The sequence below is a fragment of the Varanus komodoensis genome, unplaced genomic scaffold (genome assembly GCF_004798865.1).
Source record: "Varanus komodoensis strain SLA01 unplaced genomic scaffold, ASM479886v1 scaffold48, whole genome shotgun sequence".
In the NCBI taxonomy this organism is placed as follows: domain Eukaryota; kingdom Metazoa; phylum Chordata; class Lepidosauria; order Squamata; family Varanidae; genus Varanus; species Varanus komodoensis.
The window spans coordinates 2,598,556-2,619,914 of NW_025336059.1; the positions used below are offsets into that span (position 1 = coordinate 2,598,556).

At 49.9% G+C, this 21,359-nt stretch overlaps 2 protein-coding genes across 2 annotated transcripts; both read right to left on the reverse strand.

Annotated features, from left to right (window-relative positions):
• Positions 1-11,302: 11,302 nt before the first annotated feature.
• On the reverse strand, positions 11,303-12,055 carry LOC123030945 (forkhead box protein E3-like). The gene has a single exon (XM_044445303.1). The coding sequence runs from the start codon at positions 12,053-12,055 to the stop codon at positions 11,303-11,305; it is 753 nt and encodes a 250-aa protein (XP_044301238.1).
• A 2,301-nt stretch (positions 12,056-14,356) lies between these two features.
• Positions 14,357-20,787, reverse strand: LOC123031083 (transmembrane protein 201-like). The gene is made up of 4 exons (XM_044445544.1): positions 20,462-20,787; positions 19,994-20,272; positions 18,851-18,982; positions 14,357-17,729 (listed from the first exon to the last, which is right to left on the reverse strand). The coding sequence occupies exons 1-4, from the start codon at positions 20,490-20,492 to the stop codon at positions 17,632-17,634; spliced, it is 540 nt and encodes a 179-aa protein (XP_044301479.1). The 5' UTR covers positions 20,493-20,787; the 3' UTR covers positions 14,357-17,631.
• Between the last annotated feature and the right edge of the window lie 572 nt (positions 20,788-21,359).

Here is a 21,359-nt window from a genome sequence, read left to right on the forward strand (position 1 = left end):
CCGGCCGCCCCGCCACCGCGCTCGCCCTCCCCTGGCCCTGCGCCCCTTTCCGGGCACCAGGATGCCCGGAAAGGACGAGCGCCAAGGAGCGACGCCCGGCCCCGGAGCGCACGGCGAGGCGCCCATGCCGAGTCGTGGGGCTCGTCGCCTTTGCGGCGGTGCGGGCCGGAGCGCAGACCCCCGTGCGCCTGGGGCTGCCCTGGCCTGAAAGGGTGGCTTTCCCTGCACTTGCCGGCACCTCGGGCATCGTTTCGGGCGTATCACCTGATCGGCAAACGGAACGGGAGCTAGGATTGAATGCAAGATAGACCGGATGGCACTGGGTGGATAAACAAAAGTTGTGGCGTCCTCGACATTTTCGCTTCCAGTCCTCACCACAGTAGCTTTTGCAAAACCCAGAGCTGGCACAGTTTTTCTTCCGCTGCACCAGTTAACTAAACGGGTCAGCAGATCCATCCAACCACTAAACTCCCTCGAATCGCCACCTGACATTTGCTGAGAAGCGTGCCAAAGTTTGTTTGTTTATTTTTAGGCTTATATCCTGCCTTTTTCCTACAAAGGGCTCAAGGCAGCTTACATCATTCTCCTCCATCTTATCTCCACAACAACGACCCTGTGAGGTAGGTTGGGCTGAGAGTCTGACTGGCCCAAAGTCACCCAGTTGGCTCCATGGCCGAGCGGGGACTCGAACCCGGATCGCCTGAGTCCCAGTCCCAGGCTCTTCACCACAACGCCACACTAGCACCACACAAAGTTGCCAAGTTGCAGCACAAACTGCTGTGAAGCCGTGGTGGGAAACCTCTCTGCACCCCGGGGACTGCATTTGTTTTTGGGGGGCTGCATTCCATAATGGGCAGGGCTACAGGCAAATGGGGGCAGGACCCCCTTGCAAAAAATGCATATTTTTAGTTGGAAGTTCTTCCTGGCCGAATAGAAACCTCAGGAGAGGAGAGGGCGGCGCACCTGCTGAGAATGAGGAAGCCACCCCGAAGGCATTAAACCACGGAGAAAGTGTCAGTTGGAGCCACCTGGTGACATGGTGAAAGGAGCATGGCTCTTGGGCCCCCCTTGGGGAAGACTGGGGCTCCCACCTGGCCCGATTGGGGCTGCCGCCCCAGAGCTTCAGTGGCAGTAAGCACAGCGCTGTGATCCAAAACCGGATATCATTTCACCGGCCTGCTCCCACAGCAGGGGTCTGCAACACTTGGCCGCCTTCATTTCCGGACAGTTTAATTGCAGCTTTCTTTTTATCCTATTTTTTAAATGAATGTGGGTTTGCCTTCAGGCACCCTTCTTCTCATGACTATTATTCTGTCCCAAATTTTCCCCTCTTGCAAGGAACCCAAGACAGACTACAGGGTCCTTCCGCTCGCCTTTCGCGCTTCAACACCAGTCCTGTGAGGTAGGCTAGGCCAAGAATTTCTGCCTGGCCCCAGATCACCCGTAACTTCATGGTTATATGGGGATTTGAACCTGGCGCTCGCAAGCTGCAGTCCAACACTAACCAGTAGGCCACACTCCTTCCCTTTGGGATCATGCAATGGACAAGTTCAATTGTTCCTTTGACTAATTCATTCCTCTAAATTCTGCTTTGCTTGAATCTGGGGAAAGCTAATCTCCATCAAAGACATTTTTTTGTGAATGTCCTTTCAAGCAAGAAACAGAAGTGGCTCTCGTTTTTGCAATATAGTTTTGCAAGACCTATATGTGTTTAAGTAGCACAACCAAAAAACACTGTGGTTTTGAAACTATAAATGGCTGGTTATTTCTGCGCTTGCTCTTTACTGGCAGACAGCTTTCTGTTCTGCTTCTTTGCAGTCATGTTTTGATTCATTATTTTTGCATGACAGACGCAAGAGCCACCGTGCTAATTTCTCAGCCACTTTCCAGTTGCCCAGAGTAGCTTTAGAGCCTCAACATTTTTTTAATGCAGGATTAGATCCAGGCAATGAGCAGAATTCAGAATATCTAGCCTGCCTGAGTATTTTCTCTTGGGCTGGAGGTGCAATCGGTCCTCACCTATGTACAGTTCACACAACAGTTAAATATTTTGGAAACCATATTTTACCGGCATACCCTATCTGTAAAATAGGTACATCTTCCCGGTTAAAGCCACCCAAGTTGGCTACTTAACTTGACACAGCCCAAGATATCTTCTAAAATTGCCTCCAACTTTCGTAACATACAAAATTTCACTTCTGTCTGCTTCTGTTTTCCATCTACCAAGGCACCTGTCTGTTTCACCGGAGTGGGGACTTTTCTGCATAATATCTGGATTTCATATTATTAAAAATAGTAGATCAAGAATCGTTCGGTTGGGGATCCCTATAGTACAAAGAAAAGCCCAGGCCGGGTCAAATGTAGTGTGGCTCTCTGCAAGCCTCTACCACTTTTTGTTTGTGGGGAATCGAAGCCGCTGTGATTTCTTTCCCCCTGTGGCATGCGAATCGCATCACTGGAAAATTACCACAACACACCGGAGGTAAGATCTGGACCCTCCTTTATTCCAGTCCTAAATCGCAGTCTGGCGTTAGAGGAATGCACACAGATCCCCGAACCAGCAAAAGCAGTTCTAGCATTAAAGAAACATAGAAACAGCGCGAGTCAGAAGGGTCTCCCGGGCCATCTAGTCTGACCCCCGGCTCCAGCCGGCTCTGCTCACGACATGCCCACCCTGTGCCCGTCCAGCCTGTCCTTGAACACCCGCACCGATGGGGCCTCCACGACCTCTCGCAAACACACCAAAAGGGAAACGCAAGGGAAACGCGAAGGCCATTTCAAGATCTGCTTGAAACACCATAATCATGTACGCAAGAGCGTACATGTTCTGTTTAAACAAAGGCGGGCGACTGTTTTGGGTGCTCGGACTTTTGCCTCTGGGCCAAACTGCATTAGGTGTGGTCCTGCAGTGATTTATTGTGGCGATTTCCGCGTGGCTACTTTGCAACATAGGAGCTGCGATTCTTAATCATTTATGGTTGTTTTCTGATTTGGCGTGGCAGATTACCATGTTGTCCCACAGTGGAAGAAGGTCAGGACACAAAAGCACGGAATAAATGATTCTCCAAACTTTTATATCCTTAGCTAGCCAGAAAAAAGAACGCACACCTTAAGTGCATTAGGGCATACATAGCTTCTATATAGCCTGAAGTGCAGGATCCTGATTTATCTTTGAAACTAAGCATGGTCAGGCCCAGTTAGAATCAGGAAGAAAGACTTGAGTATACTGGTAATATGATTATTATTGTATATGATTATTGTTTATATATTAGTATTATATGAAAAGAATGATAAATATATATAATTATATGAAAATAATATTGTTGTTGTAAATTGCTCAGAGAGCTCCATCTGTGTAGAAATAGATGGTATAGAAATATAACAGTAAAGTGGCAAAAACTGAACAAGGGACAGACAACTCTGGGGTTTTTGGGGCCTACTTCCTTTCCCATGTGCCACATCCCTACGGTTGCCTCCAAATTTTGGCAGTATGGTAGCAGCCAAAAATCAGGGAGAAAATGGTTCGTGTGCCACCACATTTTGACATCAACCCACTTCAGAGAGTTTGAAGCAACCTATTTTGAAGTTTTGCCAATTACTTTCTGAGATTTGCATTTGGGGATTTTTTTTAGCCTGCTGTGGCCATTGCAACTAAATGGCAGCTTGAATTGTATGGCTCAAAAGCTGATCCATCGTATATGAGATTATTGTTGACTCCCATCCTCAGTAGGAGTGAGACAATACTCTGTTCATTTTGCTTTAAATTTAAAATGGGAATTTCGAGCCAGGCTGGAGTAGCGGTTAGGAGTGCGAGACAAGGAATCAGGACTTCTAGTCCTCACTCAGCCACGAAACTCAGTGGGTGACTCTGAGCCAGCTGCAGATTTTCAGCCTACCTCCCAGTTGTCGCTGTTGCTGTGAGGATAAGATTGAAAAGGGGAAGAAAGTGATGCAAGTCAGCTTGAGCTCCTTGGAAGGAAAAGGTAGGCTATAAATATAATAAAACCAATAAAATAAAAAACAGTGTTGCTTCCATTGCAACGGTGAAGTCCACGTTTCGCTCCTACAGCGCTTTCCAGACCCCGGGTGTTCTCCCCTGCATCAGTCTGAAGATTTTGTCCTTCACGAGCGGCTGCAGACTCTTGGCTTCACAACCAGCTAGCTGCGGAGCGATGCTGAGAATCTGACAATTATTGCCAATCACACGATAAGAAAACACACATACGGACACACACACATTCCATTTTTGGAGGCTTTTCAATCCCCAGTGGGCACAAGCGACACCATCAACGTTGTTAAAGGCCACCGCTTAATTGCAGCCACGAGGCAAACAGGAAACTTGACACGGGGGTGGGTTTTTCTCTGCACCGGCTGCTGCTTTTGGGGTCTGCCGAAGAAAACAGAAGAGCCCAAACTGTAACCTCATTCAGGAGCAAGGAGGGCCACCTCGCTCCTTCTGGTCAGCGAGGCCTGGTGGGAATGTCAGCTGCGAGTAAGTGGCTAAAACGCAGAGGACACGCTCCCACAGCTTGTAATAAATCTCTTCTCTCCGTGATACCTCAGGCCAGACGCCGTGTCTTTTGCATCTTGGCTTGCTTTGATGCAAGGCGAGAGCTGGGCCTGTTCTGGATCAACATCGAAGCCAACAGATCAGACGAGTGTGTGCCAGTTGACATGCAAGGATTGTCTTCTAGTCCCGTCTGTATAGCCAGCGATGCTGTAGAAGCAATCCTGGTTGGAGCCACCTGGATTTAGTCCTCTTCTTCTTCCTTGTCACCTGAGCCTTCCTCTTCGCCTCCCTCTGACCCAAGCAACACTGGTGGCACAAGCACACACCATGTCCCCCTCGTGCTCGGCCCGTCTGCTCACCGAGCATCCAGAAATATGACCATGATTTTCCTGAAACTCTTATTGGCAGTCATGAGGACTAGCAGCTTCTTTGAGTGTGAGGGAATCACATAGAAACAGGGAAGCCTCCCAGTAATGGATGGATGGATGGAGAATGAGTTGCAATTGCCTTTTTCTGCACCTCATCCAGCGAAATTTGTCTATCGCCTCTGCTGGTGTTTCGGCCTCATCTGGAGCCAGCCTCTTCCTCTTCTCCAGCCATGGGGGCATGCCTCCCCTCCTTGGGCTGAGCAGGGAAATGGTTTTGCCCCCAACATGCTATTTTCTATTTGGGCTCCAATTCAAGGAACTTAAGAAAGGGGCTTTGGGAGGAGGGGAGTCCCTAAGTAGATCCTGCAATCCTGCCTTCTGGTTATTTGTGTATTTATTTGTTTATTACAAACATTTGTATCCCGTCCTTCCACATAAGTGCTCAGGACGGCTTATATAGTATAAAATGAAAATAACGCAACAATAAAACCACAATGATTAAAAGCATATAAACTGAACATTATCCAGTAAAAGGGAAAGGAAGAAAAAATACAAAATACAAAACACCAAGCTCCAATCTGATCCTCGGAGAGAGAGAAAGATCCAGCAACTTCCAGAATTTCTCTGCCTGCCAGCCAGCCATACTGTAAGGGCTTCTCTTTCCATCTAAAGAGGCACAGAACTAAGCTGATAAACACCTGACCTTCCCATGATCGCCTTCCAGATGCAAAGAGCTACAAGTCTTATCACCCCAGACCACCAGCTGGGGGTGGTGGGAGTTGTAATCCAACAGACCTGGTTTGGGGAAGGCTGACGTAACGGAAACAATCAGAACTTTGACTGCCTCCGTTTCCTGTTGTTTTCCACGCAGCAACGTTTAAGACCGTTCTGTTTCTGGGGCAGGAAGCCTTCCTCTTGTGGTCTGTAGGGCTGAAGGCACCCTCTCTCTACCCTTCGGGACCTCTAATGGGGTGTGGGGGCAGCAAAGGAGCGCTATTCCCCCAAGGTTTATCGCCAGCCTGTCAGCACCGTTCCCAAGAGCAGGAACAGCTGGCGGAGTTAAATCCATCAGGTTCAGCTTGTGTTGTTCCTGCATGGCAAATGCCGAAAACATTTGGCCTTTTTCAGATAAGGAAAGAACACAGCCTTTGTCCTAAGACTGTCACCTCCATTTTTGTGTACCATGTAACACACAATGTGCGTACGCCCGTTTCCCTCTGCTAGAAATTTTGTGTGTGCCTCTAAAGGACCTTGTCTCTTAAGAACCTTCCTTTTTGGTTTTGGTTTTAAAAAGGATATATGGAAGGTAAAGGGAGGGCATTTGGTTTGGTGGGGTGAGGGGGAAATAGTTGTGAATTTCATATTATTTGAAGGAGCTTGGGGAGGGGGCAACAGAGAGCTTGCCAGCAGCTACTGACCCCGAAAGGCCAACATTGGTACAGGCTAGCTTGCCCAGCAGATCTATTTGCCCATCCGGACTTGGTGGCATTTTACAGTCATGGATCAGGTCCCGCTGGTATATTCCACCGAAGGCAGGAAACTGGTTGACTTAAAAATGCCTCCAGACTCTCTACTGGATTTGCTTCCGCAGACAAAGTCGATTTCTGTCCTGACTTTCCTCAGGTGGGAACGGACGTCTCCCAGGTGGGCTGAAAACAAACTCTCCCCTCAACTTTGCAGACCTGTTGCAAAGGGGGACAGACTGTCCTCCCACAAGCAGGGCCCTTCAGATGTGCCGGACTGCAACTCCCATCACTCCCAGCAAGCCGACCCAATGACCCTGTTGGATGGGGTCAGTGGGTCGTGTAGTCTAAGACGTCTGGAAGAAATTGAGGTGGGGAAGGCTTGTGGAGAGAAACGGGGCTCTTTCAGTCTGAGGGCCAAATCCCATTTCGGAGACGCTTTCAGGAGTTGCTGTCCTACAGTCCAAAACGGATGACGGTGGTTTTGCCGGAAGCTCCTACTGGCAGTAATGAAGCCTCTTGGCCTTTTCAAATGCAGGGGGGCAGAAGGATCACCCAAAAGCAGGGAACCCACCCAATGATGGGTATTTGGCAAGTTGGAGGATCCCCACCCTTGGGCTGCAGTATTAAAAGCTTTGCTAGATGTTTGGGCCTGGCCTTTTTAGAGGACTGTACGGATAGCTTAACTGTTCCGGGACCATCAGTCAGAAAGCAGGAAGATAGTGCATTAAATAAACAAGCAAAGAGCTAAAAACAAAAGAATTTCAAACCCTTGGCAGTGGAAACCTTCCGAAGGGACGGGTGATGGCCTCCGTTGCCCTCAGGGTATTCAGAGATGGGCTGGACATGCACATGGTGGGCATGTTGTGGGTGGAGCCGGCTGGTGCCGGAGATCAGACTAGATGGCCCAGGAGGCCCCTTCTGACTCGCGCTGTTTCTCTGTTTCTAAATCGGTTGGCTAAATTTGCAGTTTGGGTGCCGAGCAGATCACCGTTGCGTTGCACACACTCGACTTTTAAAACAGCAACCCTTGTCTGCCTTCTGAAATATTTGCTTTGAATTTACTAGGCCAGTTCACGCTGTTTGGAGTGTTTGACATTATAACAAGAAGAGACCGTGGAAGTCTTGTTTGTGGCTAACCGTGCTGGGCTTTGTTAAGTGAGGCGGGATGGCAACGGAAAGATGCAGTCACTTCATCTCCTCCTCTTCGCTCGTGGGTTGCTTGAAACCAAAAGGAAGTCAGCCGAGAGAGAAAAATAACATTTCCCCTCTCACCCAGTTTTACCGCAAGCTGTGTTTAGGGAGAGAGTAATGCTGGGAAACTATTGACCGAAGAAACCTCAGAGAGGAGAAACCCAGTTAAGAGAAAATGGCTTTCTGCTACCAGCGCATGAGTTTTGTTCCGAGTTTGAAGGTAACAAATGAAAATAGAAGCAAAAAAGATGCAAGTTAGCAACCTGCCTGCAAGATTGGGACCCGGTGCTTGACTATTCCCACCCCCCACCCTGAATTATGGTGCACATTGTCAACCAATGATTTTAATAGCTTGAGAATTCTGGGTGTTCTAAACTAATAAAACCTACAATAGAGGAACCTGCTGCATCAAGAGGGAACTGGCAAAAAGGAAGTTAAAGGGGGATTCAAGAGGGCCAGAAATGCAACATGCCACAGGCACGAAGCCCCAGTTCAGGGGATTAATATGGTCAGCAAAGGGACACACCAAAGGGGGGAAACATTTGAGGGGTGTTGTTTGTCGTTCAGTTGCAAAGTTGTGCCGAACTCTTTGCACACCCATGGACAACATTCCTCCAGGTTCTCCTGTCCTCCACCATCCACTCCACACCCCCCTCTCCAGTGACCCCATCCAGCCACCTCGGCCTCTGCCATCCCCTTCTCCTTTTGCCTCCAATCGCTCCCAGCATCAGGGTCTTTTCCAGAAAAGGGGTCCAAGCGACCATCCATTGATGGGGTTTCATAAAGAAGGATTGCGAGCAGAACAAGGCAGATGAGGAATAGATTTCCCAAAGGGACTTACCTGGCTCTCTTTGTGCTCCTTTTAAAAATTATTTGTCCAGGCATTTTAGTTTTTCAGCTGCTGTGTCCAGTCCTTCACTGCCAGGTTCTGTTTAGATCTGTTTTTTTTTTTCATGTTCTGTTATGTTTTTTCATATTCCCATTGTACGCCTTTTGCCCTGGGAGCCTTAAGGACTTTAACATTAGTCCTATAGTGGCACCAGGTGGCAAAGGAAGGTAATAGCAGGACTTAATAAAATGCCCAGAAGATTCTCGCAAAGCAGCAACCACCAAGTTGCTACTTAATGTAAAATTCTCCCCATCTTGCTGGCAATCGCTGATCTCCCTCAGCTGACGAGGGGAAACACCATTCTACCATCCTGCTGAAAGCTTGCTTCAGTTTTCCTCTGCCCTTTCCATCCCCTTCTCCTTTAGTGCCATGTCTTTTCAGATTTTAAGCCTGCAGTGCAGGGGGTGTTTTGTTTAACAAATCGTAAGCTTCTTTTGGAGCTTTTTATTGGCTGATGAGCAGGATAAAACATTACTGTAAATGAATGAGAAAAATTACGCTAGGAATGTGGCACGTACCAAACTGGTTTGTGTCACATTTTGCTGAGCGGAAATAGCACTGTTGCCTTCTTTAGTCACAAGGAAGCATCACAAGGCTTGGAGGAAGCCCAGATCTTGTAGAAGTACAACGAATCTGTTCAGCATATTCCCCCTGCTGGGGTGGGGGGTAGGGACAGAACGGAGCGCCTTGAAAGGCATGGCTGGTTAGATTCTGGACCAGTAGCACTCCAGTTGAAATGTTTTGCTCCTGGTGTCACTTGTTCCCAGTTGGTTCGCAACTGGACACGTCCAGACTAGAAAGAGAAGTACGGGAGAGCCCTTGATGCGTGCAAACAACTCTGTGTGAAGATTCCCAAGTGCATCATGAAACCCTCATGTCGAAAAGCTAAGTGCTGCATCGTCATCTTGTACCATGTGGGGCTTTGGGCTGTTGGAAGAGGTATTTTCTCCACCAAAGGAAACAGGGGAACCTTTCTGGGGAGGAGGTTTGCCAAGCCATGAGGCCTCATTTTCATCCCCCGGATGAAAAGCATTTGCAAAGAGACAGAAAAATCTCTCGATTCACCAGTGGGGAGTATCCAGTAAGCCTTTAAGCAACAACAGCAGAGTTACAGTTTTGGTATTAACCATCAGGAAATGCAAACACCCTGGGAGAAGTTTCATTCACACACAGGATACTGCAAACGCTTCACTCTTCACCGCAAAATGAACTCAAGTTTGTTCCTCATTCAGAGAAATCTATAGGTGAGCTGTGTATACACATGTAAAATCATTGTCACGTTTGAAATCGTTTTAAACACAGAATATGCATTGGAAATTAAACAACTTGTTGAACTTCTACCCATATTTTTAACTTTGTACAATTTTAGCTGCAGAATGGACCCATACAGACATATATGAAGCATGGTAAAAACACAAAAATGGAATTTAGAGTATTTTTCCCAATATATGTGCATAAAGATCACCATTACCCTCAATGGCTGCTCACAGTCCGGCCCTAAAAATGTGAATCGGAATAGGTCTTAAGCGTTCAGTGGGTTTTACCTGTGAGTCTGGCATAACTCTAGAGATCAGTTCAAGTTCAGAATGGATGCCAAACTATCCATTCATGCCAATGGAGAGGAAAGCAGTCCATGCATAAAATATGCCGGGATTGATTCCCCCCAGTGAATGAATGGGGAAGCATTTCATAGGGCTGAAGTCCCAGAAGGCTTACTAGCTCCCTTGTGAGTCTGTAGTCCTGTGAATTTAACAGCAATTTGTCGTGCAGAAATTAACATGCTGCATGGCCTGCAAAAAGCATCGGGGGGGGGGTTGATTTCTGCAGACTCAGTTTCACAGGAAACGATCAGCCGGGCACAACCCCTTGGATCTGTGGGCAACAAACATCGCTCTTTAATCTGCAACAAAGAACAGAATTCTCTCTCATTGTAAACTTATTCTGTGAATGTGCGAAAAGTAACTCGAAGTAATCAAAACCCAACCTTCAAGCACAGAAAGGCAAAAAGCCACCACTTTCCTTTGTTTTAAACAAAGAACTAAAATATGCCCCTTTTCAAAACAAGTTTGCCAACTTACCAGGAACAGATCATTCCACTGCCTTTCGCAGCCTGGCCAGGCAAAGCAAAGCAGGGGCTACAGACCCTACCTTTGTTAAAGGCAGAGGAACGGGAGCTGGTGTAAGAAGCTGGCAACTCCAAAGTCAAAACATTCTTCCTACACTACTTGGGATTTCTCTGAATTAGGGTTAACATTTTCTCAGAGATACCCTTCACTTCTGCCTGCTGCTTACCTGCCAGGTCAACCTATTTAAAGAGCGAGTTTTACCACCTGCTAATTCTCCGAAAATCAAGCTACCCTTAGTGGTGCAGTCGAGGTGGCTGGCTGAAAAGTTGGCAACAGTGTTCTGTCCCCCTGAATTCCCTCCTTTGCCTCTCAAGAATCAACACAGGGGTGTCATTTCAGAGTTCTTGAGGTCTTTCTCCTTAGCTTTCCCATAAAAGGATACAGGGCACCTCCCTCAAATAACTCTGCAGACTCAACATTGACCAGGAGGGAGGGGACCAGGTCTGCTCCTCCCCTGAATAGCAAGCAAGTTCATCTGCAGAAGCCAGACCCTGAGTTTTCAGGGGTGGGGACAAGGTCTGTCATCAACATACCACGTGGGCAAAGGTGCAGGGTTGATCTGAACAAGCTGGCACCCCCGTTTCCAGAAACCACCATATTTGGGAAACGGGTTCAGCTTTGGAGGACCAAGTTCCAATAGGATGCCCTCCCCTCCATACTGAGAATTAGAGGGAGCGTTACACAGGACTAGAAACTTGAGACAAAACAACAAAGGTTGGCCCGATGGGTTCTCCCCCGCCCTTTTTGCAGCATCAAATGTCTAAGCCAGTATAGTAGGAACTATCCTGCCAGCTCCAGCAGTGCAGATGCGACAGGTTGGCAGGTGGCTGGAAAGCGGGGACGGATCCCGCAGGAAGGGGGCTTACTTGCTGGTGAGCTTCCGCCCCGGGCAGCAAGAATCCGGGGGTGGGTCCGTAGCCGCCGACGGGCCCCATCCCCGGAAGGCTGCCGCCCATAGGATGGGGCGGGGGCTGCCCCATCGCCGCCGCCGCAGCGAACAGGTAGGTGGCGGGGGCGCTCTGCTGGCGGCAAGGCACGAAGTAAGAGAGCGCGGGCTCCGGGCAGGCGAAGCAACCCGGCGCCGGCGCGGGAGGCGCGGGGGGCGCGGCCGAGGGGGGCAGATCCAGCGCAGCGCTTCGCACGCGCCGCCGGCGGCGGTAGCTGCCCTGCACGAACGTGCCCCGGGAGGCCGGATCCAGCGCCCAGAAGTGGCCCCTGCGCTCGGCTGCCCCGCGCGGCACCTTGACGAAGCAGTCGTTGAGGCTGAGGTTGTGGCGCACGCTGTTCTGCCAGCCCTTCTGGCCCGGCCGGTAGTAGGGGAAGCGCTGCGAGATGTACTGGTAGATGGCCCTCAAGGGCAAGCGCTGCTCGGGGCTGTCCTGGATGGCCATGGCGATCAGGCTGACGTAGGAGTAAGGGGGCTTCGGGAAGCGCCCCGGGTCGCCGTCTCCCTCTGTGCGCGCCCGAGCTTCCTCGGCGGGTCCTGCGCTCGCGGCTTCCCCCATGGCTCGCTGCCCACCTCAGCCTGAAAGGAAGCTGGATTAGTGCAGCGTGCCTGGCGCCCCCGGCCGAGCTCGCTCCCTCCCCCATCCGTGCGCCCCTGAACCTTTCCTGGATGCTCCAGGGACATCCGCCTGTGCGCACCCGCGACGCGGGAAAATCCACCCTGTGACGCGCCGGGGGATTGGATTGGACTGGATTAGATTGGCGGGTACCCTCGGTCCCGACATAGAACAGGCCCCTTGACGAGAAGGGACCCGCTAAGTCCCTCTCATTCCAATGGGTCTACTCTAAGCAGGATCAAACCAGAACACTGCCTTGTCGTACCTCTCCAAAGCGTGCGCGCCTTTGGCTCTCTGGGCTAATTCTTCTATCCCGAGGGAGGGCGAAGCAGCGCGCAAAACGCAGCTTTGTAAACGTTTCTGTTTCGGGGAAACCAAGAAGAGTTTGCCAACACCGCGGGACGGAGATCTGAGAGAATGTTAAAAAAACCCCCCAAAACAACAAACTAGGATCCCAAACACGGAACTCCTTTTCTGATGGCAAAGTCCAAAGTTGCAACGCTTTACTTAAAGGGAGATCTCTGTCGGCTTTTGAAGGGTTCTTGCCGATACACCTCCTCTGCAGATCGCAACTCCTGAAGGATCCGCGCGTCTCCTTCGCTTCTGCTCCTTACTGTTTCCAGAGTGGCCAGATCCGCAGGAAACCTTTCCGGCTTCCCCTCGCCAAACGGGAACCACGGCAGCGTGCGCCCGGCTCCGCGCTTTCCGTCTCCCCTATTTATATCCTACGTCCCCACGGCACGCTGGCCCCCTCGGAGGTCTTGGGGTTCACAGGCAGGTCACTAAACTTTGTTACGATCCTGAGGCCCTGAAGTAATCGACACAATTCGCAGAGGGAGGACGCGGTGGCAAAGGCCAGCCGCCCGGCAAGTCTCCTCCGCGCCTTGATACAGTTACACAAAGCCAGACGGGTTCGTGCCCCCGACGTGCGGCCAAGAAATGTTTAAATAAACGAAATAGGCCTTGATTTGACCCCGGCACCTCGTCTTTGACATTGGGCTGGGGAAGGACGCTTGCCAACTGCCAAGAAAGCGGTTTAATGTGGAGACAGCTTCCCCTCAGCTTTTACATGCATTTAAAGGGGACAGGCCAGGTCTCGGCCCTTCCTGCATTACCAGGAATTTCCAGATGTTGGTGGTCTGCCCCCCGCAGAATAGCTGATGGCGATAGGCTAAAATTGCAGCCCGGAGGCACCAGGTGGGTTCTGCATATCCCGTTGCTGTTGTCCTACTAAAGATCAGCATCTACCTGGTGAAAAGGAGACGGTACGACACTCTGGCCATGCTCCTGGAGTCTCTTGGTTTCTACTGTGCACATTCTCTTAGCAGCAGCTGCCTGGGGGACAGCTGAAACTCCAAAGTGGAAGTCACGACCACAAGGGCCCTCTAGAGCGCATGCAGAATGTTTCCCATCCTCTTAATTTCTACTAGCCTGGAATATACAGGCTGAGAAAGCAGGGTTCAGAAAGGAGACCAAAAGGCCCAAATTTGGAGAGCTCAAATACAAAACACGAGGATTTAATCACTAGAAGCAAAGAATCCACCAGCCTTCCAGGTGTGTTTTAAAGACTTTGAAGTCTTTGAAGAAGCATTGCAAGCTTTTAGAGGGCATCAGAGAGAAACTGACAACCAACATTCAGCAGCCATTGGGAGAACTTGAGGGCTGCATCAGTCCCTGGGGTTTAAAGTCCCCAAGGAGGCTAGTAAAGAAAAAAAAATCCCCGCCTGTAGAAAACAAGCCTGCCAGGAGAAAGGATCCTGACATGCTAGCTTTCTACAGGCAGGCAATTCCTGCATTCAGTTGTGAGCTCACATGATCCGAAGTCACATGACCCCAGTGTTTAAGCACTCGAATGCTTACAAAGAGGTCCCTTGGGCTCTTGAATTTACAACTTCTCCCAATGGCCAACAATTATCTTGAGGACCTTTCCTGTTACCAGAAATAAAAACTTTCCGCTAAATTATGCACTGGCTGCCTAGACTCCTCTCCTCTGCTTCTGCTTCCACTAACCTGGCAAGTTTGAGGGATCAAACTCTACTTGAGACCCAGAGAGACCTGGACTGAAAATTCCCACCTCGACTAAAGCGCTCGGCCCTGCCCTACCTCACAGGGTTGCTGTGCAAACAAAAATAGGACTAACGAGCTTACAATGCCAGGGCTGAAGAGCTTGGAAGGAAGGGCAGAAAACTGGGGACACCTGCCATTTCTTCTCCTCTGATAATAACATGGCAGAATAAGACATTCAAGGATCAACTTCTTTTATTTTTATAATGAAAAATAATCTCTCAAAACACAGAACATAAACCTCCTGGGAGAAAGTGAGGGGGCGGAGGGGGAACCCCCCCTACAATCCCCTCTACCACCCAAAACCACAAACTGTTAACTAAACTATACAGGGGTGCCCCCTGCCCCCACCCAGTCATACCTACAAAATACACACCTTTTTCCTAGTGGAAAAGAAATCAAGACTCAGCCATTTCCCCCCCTCAACCAACTAATTTATAGATTCCCCTTCCACCCACCGCCCTCCCTAAAATTCAAGCTGAACAGGACACAGTGTATTTGATGAAGAGTTACCCTGAAGGCAGTTGCTGATACATTCAGCAGGGTTCTAGTCCTTATGCGTCTCTGGCAAAAGCTCATGAGAAGTCTGCACGACAGGACACATCCTATCGCCATGCGCCTGTAACCACATCCAAAAATTATTGGGAGTTTCTGTGCCCCCACAAACTCTACTTGCTTCCGCGGAAAATTGACCATTTTAGAAACCGGTTTTTCTGAATACAGTCAATGGTCATTTAAACTCAGGAGCTTCTTGGATCTGCGAATGTCCATGGCAGATACAATGAAGTTTTGTTTTGCTTTGGAGAGGAGCACGGCATCAAAAATCAAAGAGATTAAGACATTGAGTGCAGCATTTTCAAGACACTGTGTACCACTGTACAAATGCACAATTGTGACTCAAGTGCATCATTTGCACTAGACTGAACACAGCCAAAAGCCTGTTTTTTCTTTTCCTTCTAAGCAAAGGGATGCCAAACCATCGGCCGTCACGCTTTCCTTGCAGAGACTCAAAGGAAGTTTGCAAGGGGGAAATCTGTTGATGGCGTACTCACTCCTCCCTGTTAAACAGGTTTGGCAGGGTTTTACCACGGCTTCACAACCTACTGGACCTGTTTGCCCAGCTCCATCAGGCAGGATCAAGGAAAGGATCTGCATGGACATACCATGGGATGCAAAACGTGAGCGAGGAGCCCCAAAAGGTGGGCATGAGGGTGGTTACTAAGCTTATGGAGAAACAACCTGAAAATATTGAGATAATAAGAGATCTTATGAGGTTGTCAAGAGTGTATGTTGGGGTGGTGGGTGGGCGAGAAGAAATCTTGATGGGAAGTCATGAGCGGCGTCACATTCCTAGCCAGAGACACTCGAGGAGAAGTGTTGGAATTGCATTGCCCAACTGTGTACCCAAAGGGACAAAATGGCAGCCCCAAATGGCTCTGCAAGGAAAGGGTGTGTGGGGCAGTTGCCTAGCAACCAGGAAGTCTCCCCAGCTGCCTTCATGGTGGAAAAGGCATTCAAGATGGCTGCTGTTTTGGCTTGCTGCCCCTGCCCGGCCGCTGGGCTAGTTTTGGACCGGGCCTGTTCCGCAAGAAGCCACTTGCTTGCTCGTCACAGCTGGGAAGGCAGCAGGAAGTTTTAGGGAAGGGAGCACCAGGCGAGACTTAATTTCTCCCGCCAGTCTGAAGCCAGGAATTGCATCCAGGCTGAGAGGGTTTTTTGTACATCTGCATGGCAAAAATATGCGATTGGATTCTTAAAAAACAGCAACAGCAACAACAACAACAACCCCACCGACACACCAAAAAAGAACAGAAAAAGCTCAAGTTAACTGTTCCGCACAGGCAGACATTTAACTTTGGAGACAGGCCGAGACAGAGGGAAAATTTCTCGGGAGAGTTCAAGTCAAGTTTTTGTCCGTGTTGAACAGCTGATTTTACATGCCCACAAAAGTGCTAAATGGGGCAAGATGACAAATGAAAGAAGCACCCAGGATGGCAAGCTGGGCCCCCGCTTGTATCGAAAATTACAATTCTGGGAGTTATCTTTGGAATGAGCACTCGTGACCATGGTAGCGAAAGCAGCAGGGGAAGATGGGCAACCTATGTCTGGACTCTACCACATCAGAGTACAAGTGGAGGAGCTTAACCACTGAAAAATAAAAATCCCTGGATGTAGAAAACTAGACTGCCAGGAAGAAACATTCTAGCTTCATCATTTCCCCTGCCTGCTAGCTTTCTATATGCAGGGAAGAGCATTTTCTACACAAAAGGGTATTCAAGCTACATAAACCCTTTTGCTTAACTGTCCAAAGTGGTACAGTCCAATCACAGGCTCTGGTGAGCACCAGGTTTTTGAGTTTTCACACAGACAAAGACTTCTTCAACTGACCTACAGTTCAGGTTTCGGCTACTGAAGCAAGGAAAGAAACACCAAGTCTTAGTTGTTTGTTTTTTTAAGACATTCCTCTGCCCAAAATGCTCCAGGGTATGATGCAGGCGACCTCCGGAGCATGACAGGAACACATTTCTGGTCACTGAAGATGTGCAATCCCTTTGGCTCTAGTTGCAGCATTTTTAGCATAGCACGTTCAAAGGAAACGTTTTCAGGAAGGACCAAGATCAAGCAGATGCGGTGGCTGCCCCAGGGACCTCGGAATACAGTAGAAACAGTGCCGATCGGCAAGGCAAAATGCAGCTGTAATACTGGACTGTTATTTAAAAAACTGAATTCGTTAATGGGACTTTGCAAACCGGTTCTCATGAACAGCAATGCAGGGGGCGAGTGGTTAGAAGTCCAGGGCCAGAGAAGAAGCACCACAGGGTGAGTCCACACCGACACCTTCTCGGCACCCTCGTTTGTTCTCCCAAGACACACAGCTGAGAAGTGCCACCAGGGCAAGCGACCGAGGCCAGAAGCAAAACCAAGCAGGATTGTCAGAAAACAGCAATGCAACGGCTGGGTTCTTTCCGGGGAGAAGAATTCTTGTCGGCGAGCGAGGAAATGTGGCCAAAAGCCGGACCCAAGTGGGCCCAAGTTCTACCCCTTGGAGTCCATCAAACTTCTCCTGCGAGCTGGTTCTGTACAACAACGACGACAACGGAAAAAGGAGCAAGGGGACCAGTGATATTCCAAGCCCAACACTGGCTGGAGATGTCCTCCTGGCCTCTGCATGCCAGTTTCCTTTAGCTGTTCATTGTTTGAAGTGTTTTGCTTGCAGGAGAGTAAGGAAAATTTGGACTCCGGACTCCCTGTGTCGGAAACAGCATTCGAACGGGCTGGCAGTCAGACGTGGCAGCCGGAAAGCAGTGCGGGTGTGTAGCCCAGAAGTGTGCGGATTTTCGGCAGAATGCTTCTCATCTCGGGATCTCTCGCTCGGCGTCTTTGGAAGGGAAGAGCGTGGCACCTGAGAAGAGGAGGAAAGGGAGGGGGATACGCCCCCACCCTGGCGACGTGGCTCAGCGCAAGTTTTGGTAGAGGTAAGCGGACGTGAAGATGGCGTTGACCGTCAGGCTGATGGCGAGGAGCCCTCGGAGCGACGACTGACTGAAGGAACCTGAACGATGATAAGCAACTGTTTAGCAAAACTATAAAGAGGAGGGAACGAAAGGTAAAGTGATGAGCAACTCGGTCCTAAGCACAACACAAACCAGGCCCTCTAGAAGGGATTCAGAGGCGGTTTCAGCCCAAGGACGCAGTTCCACTGAGAGATGCTCTCAGCCGCTGAACCCCAAGCGATGTCCTTATCATAGCTTAGCTTTCAGGTCTTGCTGCCTGTAATTTTCGCCTTCGGAAAGTTATTCCAGCCTTGCAGGATGAGGGGAGGGGGAAGCCACGCAAGACCGGGGGAGCCCCAAATTACTGCTTGGAGACTGCGGAGGGGGAGGCAGCTTTCTGAGGAGCCCCAGGGAGCCAAGACCTGGAGGCTCAGCACGCTGGGCTTGGTAGTTTCTAAAACCTGGAGCTACAGATCTGGCCTTCCCCAGCCTCGTCTCCTCCAGATGGGTTGGACAACACCTCCCATCATCCACAGCCACATCATCCAAGTTATCGGGGCAAGAGGAAACTAGTTTTGGGGGAGGCTGGCCTAGCAAGGCAGCCATTGTCCGCCTTGGCTGGGGATGAGGGGAATTTCACTGTCCCGACTCTCCCAGCAAGGACCAGCTTGCAGAAGGCTATTTCGTAGAAGCGGCATGTCGTTCTTGCACACAGGTAACACATCCTTCTTCAGCACTGGAGCTCCCAATCGCTCTGATGCGAGCAAACCAAGGTTATCATCCCAAAACTAAGGTGCCCAGTAACCAGTTTGTAAAACATTATAAAATGGTAGCAAAACATTAAAAACTGAAGGCGACGCGAACACACGTCCCTCTTGCCTACGAGGCGAATGCTCTGCCTGAGATCCTAGGTCATAAATAGCACCCTGCAAAAGCCCTGCCGGCTCTAAGTAGGAAATTCCTTTGTTTCGACATAGGAAGATGGTGTAAGGTTGGATACATGGCCCATTCAGCTGGTGCTTTCCATTCTAAATGGCAGGAGAGATTTGCAATGGAATGCAAAGACCTCTTTCTTCTGAGCGTGAGCGGCTTGTTCTGTGAGACGCACGGACGGGCGCACTCGCACCGCGGTCCGTGCATGCGCAGGCAGAGACGCGCAGGCCCGTCCAGGGACACTCACCCCGCCAGCCTGCCGGTTCCTCTCCCTTGGTCGTGGTGTCCACCACGCAGCTGGACGACTGTGATGAGCGGTCCCCTTTCTTCGCCGAGGTGTCGCTGCAGATGCTTCCCGCTTCGACCACGAATCGCGTGTCTGAAAGGGCAGGGAGAGGACAGATGCAGGTTTGCAAGAGGATTGTCTCCAGACGGCACGTTACCAAAAAAATACTAGATTATTTTCAGGCTGCAGGCCAAAACTCCTGGCTCTCAATCAGGGGAGTCGAAACACTATGAAGCCCAAGTGTCCATTTCAGAGAATCTCTTGGGAGGCGCATCCTGGTGACGGGAAGGCTGACGGCAAGACAGCATCCTCAAAACACCATCAAGTATATTTTAGCATAAACCCCTCAAATGCCTGCAAGGAGAGACTTTTCAACCATTTAGAATTAGGGGAAAAGTCATGAAAGTACCAAATGGGGAAATGGAAGGAACTTACCTGTGACTTGGAGAAAGGCAAGGCAAACCAAGGGCCAGGTTAGGATGCTCAAGGACCTGAGGTTCCACACCTCTGCTCTAAATAACAAACCCCTCCCATCCCAAGCTTCCCTTTTGGCTGTTTGGTTCAAACTGGCTTCTTCCAGGGGGAGCAGAAAGTAGGTCCCCAGCTGTTCTGGACTTCCGTTTCCATGAATCCCTGCCGAAGGCCAATGGTCAGGAATGCTGAGGACAACATTCGAAACAAGCGAAGTCCTACCTGGTGTCCACACAAGCTTGGAAGCACCCCATTCCACACAAACCAGGTGGCGCAAAGACTTGTGGGCAGAGGTGGCAGAACCTCAAATCTTGTGCAGATGTTGGGTTTTTGTTTTTTAACATCCCAGTTGCTGGAATTGAAGACTTAGCTAGAATGCAAAACACTCCAGACTGCGCCCCTCCTGACCAGAGGAAGCCCGAAGGGCTGGCTTCTCCGGGTTTCTATCAGCTCCAACCGATCCAGAAACTTCACACTGCTGGCCACTTACGAAGGTCAACGTTGCCCGTTTTTATTCCGTTCTCTGACAGAAGAGAGCCCTCAGATCTAAGCATGCCTAATTTCCAGCTTAAAGACACAACCCAGCCATAGCACAGGGGGAGTTCTCAGTTCAAACCCCCAAGGGGTACGTACCATGTGTCCCTTGAGTACCACGGTTCCTTTTTGGGAAGGCAGGCACGTCCGAGGTGAAAACAGTGTTTTCAGAGTGGGCAAGGTCTTCCCCGTGCTGGCTCCCACCCTGGGCCGAGAAGAGCATCAGCCGCTGACCTTTCAGGTTGAGACGTGCGGGACTGATAAGAGGCCGGCGGTAACGCAGAGAGCCAGAGCTGGAAGTAACGGATCCAGCCACCGATGGGGCCGGAGATGGCACAGGGGAGGGGACGCAGCTCCCAGAAAGCAGGGAGAAATATTCTGGAAAATAGAGAGAAGGGAGAACACGTTTGGGAATGCAAACAAGTGCTTGTCTGGAAGGGGGATTCCTGTGCATTTATATTTTACGCGGCTTTTTCACCAGCTGAGGGGCTGGGAGACCACCCACCCCATGCTGCTGCCTAGTCAAAACCTGTGATGGTTGATATTCAAGACGTTTTCTGTTCTCACCCGATGCAGGCGACTCCTTGGAAAGAGACATCTGAGATGGGGGCCGGCTCCCACTGAACAAGTAGCCAGAATCTTGAAAACAAAAAGGAAAATTAGAAGCCACATGATGGGAAACTGGTCCTTGTGGGGTGAAACGAGGAATGTCATGTTTTCTGAGCACCCACTGGGGGCTCCCGGGGATGTGAGGAGGTTCCCTGAGAAGAAGAGACTTTAAAGCTGAAATAAGCCGATGAATGTTGATAGTTGCGGCTGAGGGTCAATGTTCGCACCTCAATATGACAGCCCAATCACTGGGTTAGAGCAAGAAAACCGAGGTGTCCTGGCATGGTTTTGATGGTTGGAATGTGTTTAGCATGGGAAGAGATGCTGAGCCGTGCAGAAAAAGCTACTCAAGGAGGGCTTTTTCAAAATCGCATTGTTTTCAATGGAACTTGACCCCTATATTAGGGTTAGGGGAGTGCCCCAGGGTAGGGTTAGGGTTAGAGAAACGAGGTGTCCTGGCATGGTTTTGATGGTTGGAATGTGTTTAGCATGGGAAGAGATGTTGAGCGGTGCAGAAAACGCCACTCGAGGAAGGCTTTTTCAAAATCGCATTGTTTTCAATGGAACATGACCGCTATATTAGGGTAAGGGGAGTGCCCCAGGGTAGGGTTAGGGTTACAGAAACGAGGTGTCCTGGCATGGTTTTGATGGTGGGAATGTGTTTAGCATGGGAAGAGATGATGAGCGGTGCAGAAAACGCCACTTGAGGAACGCTTCTTCAAAATCGCATTGTTTTCAATGGAGCTTTACCCCTATATTAGGGTTAGGGGAGTGCCCCAGGGTAGGGTTAGGGTTAGAGAAACGAGCTGTCCTGGCATGGTTTTGATGGTTGGAATGTGTTTAGCATGGGAAGAGA

Excerpts from the sequence above, each read along its gene's own strand:
- LOC123030945 (XM_044445303.1), bottom strand. The coding sequence starts at position 12,055 with ATGGGGGAAGCCGCGAGCGCAGGACCCGCCGAGGAAGCTCGGGCGCGC.
- LOC123031083 (XM_044445544.1), bottom strand. The coding sequence starts at position 20,492 with ATGTCTCTTTCCAAGGAGTCGCCTGCATCGG. Across the intron at positions 20,273-20,461 it reads CAAGGAGTCGCCTGCATCGG|AATATTTCTCCCTGCTTTCT; the intron begins GTGAGAACAGAA and ends TCTATTTTCCAG. Across the intron at positions 18,983-19,993 it reads TGGTACTCAAGGGACACATG|ACACGCGATTCGTGGTCGAA; the intron begins GTACGTACCCCT and ends CTGCCCTTTCAG.